This window comes from Trachymyrmex cornetzi, unplaced genomic scaffold (genome assembly GCF_001594075.2).
Source record: "Trachymyrmex cornetzi isolate Tcor2-1 unplaced genomic scaffold, Tcor1.1 scaffold392, whole genome shotgun sequence".
In the NCBI taxonomy this organism is placed as follows: Eukaryota; Metazoa; Arthropoda; class Insecta; order Hymenoptera; family Formicidae; genus Trachymyrmex; species Trachymyrmex cornetzi.
Window position 1 is genome coordinate 567,869 of NW_017298663.1, and position 6,872 is coordinate 574,740.

The window sequence follows — 6,872 nt, forward strand, 5'->3', positions numbered from 1 at the left end:
CAAAATTTGCGAATTGACAAGGCTGAGTGGACAGGAGCATTGTCATGGTGAAGAAACCATGAGTTGCGTCACGTACTTCTTAGTCAATTAAAATTGTTTTCTCAAATTTAAAATATTATTAAACTTTATCTTAGTATTTTAGTACTTACCTATTGCTAAAAATTATAAATTTTATTATACATAAATTTATAACAATGCATATTTCCATAATAAACAAAAAAAAAATTTATAATTTTTTTCGTGCAAACTCCCTATTGTTAAAATAAAAATAATAAACAAAAGTTTATTTTTTAGATTCATGGTGTATATGTACAAGCTCTTTACATATTAACTTCGTTTCGAAATTGTCGATATGAATTCATATTTACGAATCACGACACTAAAAGTACGAGACACTACACTTCGGTTATAGGTGTTTATAGGTGATGAACATTTTTTTATTATACTGCAGTTACTGCCGTAACGATGGTAATTGTTCATGCAAAGTATTTGTTATAGAGCTTATGTGTCATCGAAAATCTATAGAGAAATTAAATTGAGGAGTGGCATTATACGTGAAAATCGGCTGGTTTTATTACCTCAAGAAAAGGTGCACTCCTCTGTGAAGGATGTTTGGAATTTATCTATTGAACAGGTCTCTATTAAATAATTAATTACCTATCAAACCCCCGGTAAAAAAAATTCTCATGTCTTTAAGAATTTTTCATATTTTAAATTTATATGTAATGAATAGCTTTTCAAAAAAATATCTTAAACTTCTTCCAATTTTGAATAATAATAAGTAGTAATAAAAAGGCAATAGGAGTCATCGCTTATAGATATAATTGCGCAGTGTCAGAAATTAAAATTATCTTACATACTATGTTACAATAATTTGAACGGCATGTACATACTATTGTTACAATAATTTAAACAGCCTGAACGTTTCCATGTTTGGGCCATCTTCAGCAGAAATGATGTATAATTATTTATATGATTACGTCTGTGAAGAGGTGAGAGTTTTCCTTGATAATTTGTTGACCATTACAGTTCATAGGCTTGGTAACCGAAAGTCTCAATCTATAATATTTTTATTGAATCGTTATTAATAAAAATCAAAGAATAGTCTTACTTAATCAAAGGTTGAGGTAAGTTAATCAAAGATTAACTTACCTCAACCGACAAAATCACGAACATATGTAATTATAAATATTATTTGATTAACATCGTCAATTTAGAATAAAACGACCATTTAGATTGATTACGTGCAATTTCTGTTTTAGATATTAAATTAGATATATCGAGCAAAATCTTTTCATGTAGCCAAAAATGTTTAGAAAATAATTTTAAACAAGAAAATATTTTGGTCATTTACAAATGCAATTTTTCCCTTAAATTATTACATATATTATCGTTAATAAAAAAAATATTGCTTTTAAGGGGAATATCGGAACTTTTATCATAACAAATATACGTTTGGTATGGTATGCGGATGTAAATTATCAGTTTAATGTATCGATTCCTTATCTTACAATCGGAAATGTAAGTATCAAATTATGAATATAATAACATATATAATAGCATATAATAACAATATAACAAATGATTTTCAGATTATCAGAAATATACAATGTGTTTGGTTCTAGAATAGTAAAATATACGTATACCATAAAATTTACATTTTAGTTTGTTTCCTACACCGTTTTCAACGCTTCATTAAAAAAAAAATAGCGCATTTATCGTATTTTGTGATTTTGGGCGACTTAAGCGCGCTCTGCATGCGATTTAACGTATTATATATTATATCTGGCAACCCCCGTTATGAATTCCTATTGTACCTGCGCCTTAATAATAATGATGATGATTCAAGTATGTCACATAACGTTATTTATTTTTTATGTGCATAACTAGCACATCCCCTGCGCGCGCTACGCGCGCGCTCCTCTATTATACTATCCTTTTTAGACATTATGAAATATAATTTTACGAATCTGGATTCAAAATGTTTGAATAAGAAAAATGACCGAATCATTATGGCGGTTTGAAAATTTGAAAATTTAAAGTGGTTGAATCACAATATGGCGGATGCAATTCTTTAGTCAAATACCATAACAATTTTATAATAAAATTATTTATTATCGAACGCTAATGTTACATGTTGCTTCATTTTTTTTATTTTACATTAGAGGAGAAAATCTTCGTACACCTTCTGCCAGGCGATGTTTCATTTGAACATCAACCTGACCAAAGAAAGACACCTGGCGCCCGAGCTCACCGGGTGTGTTGGATTCGTTCGGTTCGTGTTTTCGAATAGTGAAATCGAATATTTCTTTTGTATTCGTTTGCTTATCATTTACGATTGCTCTGTCGAATTTTCATTTGCTCATCCTTAGTTCAAATGTTATACGAAATTTAAATTTTGGGGGGCCAACTTCACACTAGTCCCCCAATATTAAAAAATCGAATATTTTTTTGCATTCGTTTGCTCGTCGTTTGCAAACGATTGTTCCGCAGGAATTTTCGTTTGCTCACCCTTAGTTCAAAAGTTACACGAAATATAAATTTTAGGGGGTCGACATCACGCTAGCCCCCAATATTAAAAGATCGAAAATTTTTTTCTGCATTCGTTTGCTCATTATTTTCTCACGAATGCTCGCATTCGAACGGAATGAGCGCAAAAATTTTTTTTGCGGATATAGAGCATAAACAGCGCATTATTCCATAATTTTTTCTTTAAGATTTGGGTAAGTGGCGGGGGCCAGCTAGGCACACGTGACTTAGGGGTGAATATGACTGTCCGCTCCAAGAAAGAAGCGCCTTAAGTGTTGCAGAGCAAAAACCAAAAATGCCTGGAAATAGTAGCGTATAAATAGCGCATAAATCCTGTGTATTCAATTTTCTAAATCGGTTGTTTTGAACGGGTGGGTGGGCTGACTGACTGCATACACAGTCCCCGCAGAAAAAATTTTTTTTTAGCTAAACGGAATGAGCGCAAAAATTGTTCTTTACGGACATAGGTAGCGCATAAATAGCGCATAAATCTTGTGTATTTAATTTTCCAAATCGGTTGTTTTGAATGGGTGAGTGGGCTGACTGACTGCATACTCAGTCCCCCCCACAAAAAATTTTTTTTTAGCTAAACGGAATGGGCCCAAAAATTTTTCTTTACGGATATAGGTAGCGCATAAGGCGTCGTCTACAATACACGGAGTAAGAAGTAAGAGTAAGAAATTGACCAATCACAGTTGATTATTCTTCTCACATTCGACTGTGATTGATCAATTTCTTACTCTTACTTCTTACTCCGTGTATTGTAGACGACGCCTAAGTAGCAGATAAATCCGGTGTATTAAATAATTTTCTAAATCGGTTGTTTTTAACGGGTGGGTGGGCTGACTGACTGCATACTCAGTCCCCCCAGAAAAAAATTTTTTTTTAGCTGAACGGAATGAGCGCAAAAATTGTTCTTTACGGATACAGGTAGCGCATAAATAGCGCATAAATCCTGTGTATTTAATTTTCCAAATCGGTTGTTTTTAACGGGTGTGTGGGTTGACTGACTGCATACTCAGTCCCCCACCAAAATTTTATATTTATCTAAACGAAATGAGCGCAATAATGTTTTTTTGCGGGTATGGGTAGCGCATAAATAGCGCATTATTCCATAATTTTTTTATTAAGTTTTGATTAATAAGGGAAGGTCGAGGGCCCGCTAAATTGACGTCTCTTAACGTCTGCCTAGTTGGCTCCTCCACTTAACCAAATCTTAATGACAAAATTATTGAATAATGCTCTATTTATGCGCTATCCATATGCGTAAAAGAAAATTTTTCGCCCATTCCGTTTGGTTAAGAAAAAAATTTTTTGTGTGGGGTTGAGTAGGCAGTCAACCCCCCCACCCGTTAAATACAATCGATTTGGAAAATTAAATACATAGGATTTGTGCGCTATTTATGTGTTACTATTTCGAAGCATTTTTTATTTTTGCGCTGCAACCCTTAAGGCATTTCCCTCTTGGAGCGAATAGTTGTATTCAAACCTAAGTCGTTTAAAATTCCCAACAAATCTTTGAAATATACCTCCATTTCCTCATCCCTATCTCCTTATTTATCCCCTTCCATCTCTTCCTTTCCCTGTTCACTGTTTCTCACACCGCCTCTCACTCTGCGCTCCTTCCACTTTCTTTTCCCATCTCTCATTCTCCTTTTTTCTTTGCCTCACACAGCTCCTTATATTCCCTTTTTTCTTTCCTGTATTCCTGCCCCCCCTCCTCCCCCCATTACCTTTCCTCCACTCCATTAATGTGTGTTTCCCAGTTGGACACGGCTCAATTGGACGCGAGTCACTCACAGCGCTTGAGACTATAAAGTTCCTAGGCACCTGGTCGCTGTGATTGGTAGTGTCCAATCGAGCCATGATCAATCGGGATCATCCCTCCTTAATACCCCTCTCCCTCCCTCCTTTTCTCATTCCCTATCCCACCATCCCATTCCCTTCCTTTCCTTACCCCTCTCCTTTTCCGTATTTCTCAAAACTTCCCTTATTCTTCCTTCCGTTTCCTTCATACTCTTGTTCCCCTTCCCACTCCCTCCATACTACCTCTACCAACATTTCCCTAAATATAATCCTTCCTTCCTATCAAATTTCACCAAAATTGAAGAACCTTTTACATTTCCGTAACATTACCGTCTGCCATATTAGTTCAACCATTTTGAATTTCCAAATTTAAAATACGTTTTCGGAACGAGCGTCCCCTCTAATAAACCCTCTAATACCAAATTCCACCACAAACGGTAAATCTTTTAGATTTCCGTAACATTTCCGCCTGCCATTTTGTTCAACCATTTTGAATTCTCAAATTTTGAACAAGATCGAAATGAACGATGCCACGATCTCCCTAAAAACAAATTACATCATAATCGAAAAATCTTTAAAATTTCCATAACATCTCCGTCCACCATAATGATTCAGCCATTTTGAATTTCGAAATTTTTATCACTATTTCGGAACGAGCGACCCTTAAAACCCCCGAATACGAAGCCACATTGAAATCGGAGTACTTCAACATCCCTTTGAAAAGAGGCTTCAAAAAAACGTGACATGCCAATTTTAATATAGGATACGAAGAGAAATTGATTTATCTATACAAATTCATATAATTTTGTTTATAAATATATAGATAACGTTAATATGACTTTGACAAATTGAAAAAGTTTTTCCTTTTGCTGTAGCAAATTTTAACATAAAAGTGATGAAAATTTTGTTACATTTTCACGTTTTCTAACGATTTCTAATGACTAATTATGGTAATATTGTTTAGCAATGATTTAAAATGACGTTTAATTATATCTAGAGACGTCTTGTACTTTTATACATACATCTTATATGTTACATTTAATGTTTTTAATAACAAAAAATTTACGAAATATGAAAAATAGTATGTATGTACCATATGAATAAATTTTTTGTAGATTACTATAAGGACATCGAAATTTGGACCAACTTTAGTAATTTTAAGTACAGAAGCCAGTGGAGGATACATCTTAGGTTTTCGCGTTAATCCCTTGCAACAGCTTCACATTACATACAAAGAAGTATCGATACTCCGTTCAGAATTTGAAAAATTTCCTATTTTTGGTGTGGAATATACATTTGAGCATCAGGTATTTTGATATTGAAATTAATATCCCAGTAATCGAGAATGGATTAAAATGGATTGAAATTTTTACGCGTATTTTAAGCTCATTGAATCCAATTAAATAAAAAAAAAATTTTTGTTTAGTTTTATTCTCTCTTTATATTATTCTTTTTTTTTTTAGTCTTACCTATTTAGTTCTCATTATTTCATTCTCTTGAATCCTTTTGAATAAAATATGCTTCATGCCGTTCCTATGAATGAATAAAAATTTGGATTAAAAAATATTTATTTTAATGTTCGCGAATGTGTACTTCTGAAAATTTGAATTCATTTCAATCCATTCTCGTTTACTGGGATATATTATATTTTATCGATATCATAGAGAAGCTGAAGTTCGTTTTATTGTTAGTCAAAAGTAAATTAATCAAATGTTTGAATGTTATTTTTTCTCTTTGCTCATAACCTGATTACAATTAAATTTTAATTGTATCTTAAATTTTTTGTCTTAAAATGTTTTTTTTAAAGCTTGTAAAATCTTATAGATTATTTAAAATTTAGTTATCAATAAATTTTGCCCAACATAACAGTGATCAAGTATCCTTGCCATTACAGGCACCTGTGCAAGAAGAAATTAGTGTAGAACACTTCACTGAGATACAAGATAATCAAGCTGAAATATCAAATATATTTGGTTATTATTTCTCTGAAAGAGAAACAAGTCAAAGAAAGCCAAATTATTCGATTTATTTAGGACTTGCGACGGAAGAGCCAAGAGAAGGCAGCACATTACAGAATTTATGGGAACTTGTACCATCATCTGTTAATTGATTTCTTTAAATTAGTACTCGGCATTAGATGCACATTTCGAGCCGATTCCGGCGAGCGACCCCACTATCACTCGAGACACTTATAGCGTTTTCCACTGGGAAAACTGGTGCAACACTGGTGCGCACTGAGTGCAATTGTGTTGTTCCACTGTGAAAACTATAGTTTTCACAGTGGAACAACACAATTGCACTCAGTGTTGCACCAGTTTTCCCAGTGGAAAACGCTATAGAGGCTGGGCTGCCGAGCACCGCGTAACATTCTGATTTAGGAGCGTTTGTGTAGCTTAAACGTGCGGAGGTCGTACCTTACGTTATTAAAAAATATTTTGCAAAATAATTTTGATTTTCTTAAAAAAATCAAAAGCTAAATTTTCTATTATTAACATATTAATATGCTACATATAATAATATAATTGTAGCAATAATAC

At 33.3% G+C, this 6,872-nt stretch overlaps 1 protein-coding gene across 1 annotated transcript in view; it reads left to right on the forward strand.

Annotated features, from left to right (window-relative positions):
* BBS5 (Bardet-Biedl syndrome 5 protein) overlaps window positions 1–6,514 on the forward strand; it is an 8,362-nt gene extending 1,848 nt beyond the window's left edge. Inside the window, exons 4-8 of the mRNA XM_018512067.1 lie at window positions 295–422; window positions 499–634; window positions 1,420–1,521; window positions 5,451–5,642; window positions 6,230–6,514. Coding sequence (XP_018367569.1) covers window positions 295–422; window positions 499–634; window positions 1,420–1,521; window positions 5,451–5,642; window positions 6,230–6,445 — 774 coding nt within the window. The 3' untranslated portion in view covers window positions 6,446–6,514. The remainder of the gene's footprint in view (window positions 1–294; window positions 423–498; window positions 635–1,419; window positions 1,522–5,450; window positions 5,643–6,229) is intronic.
* Window positions 6,515–6,872: the final 358 nt, after the last annotated feature.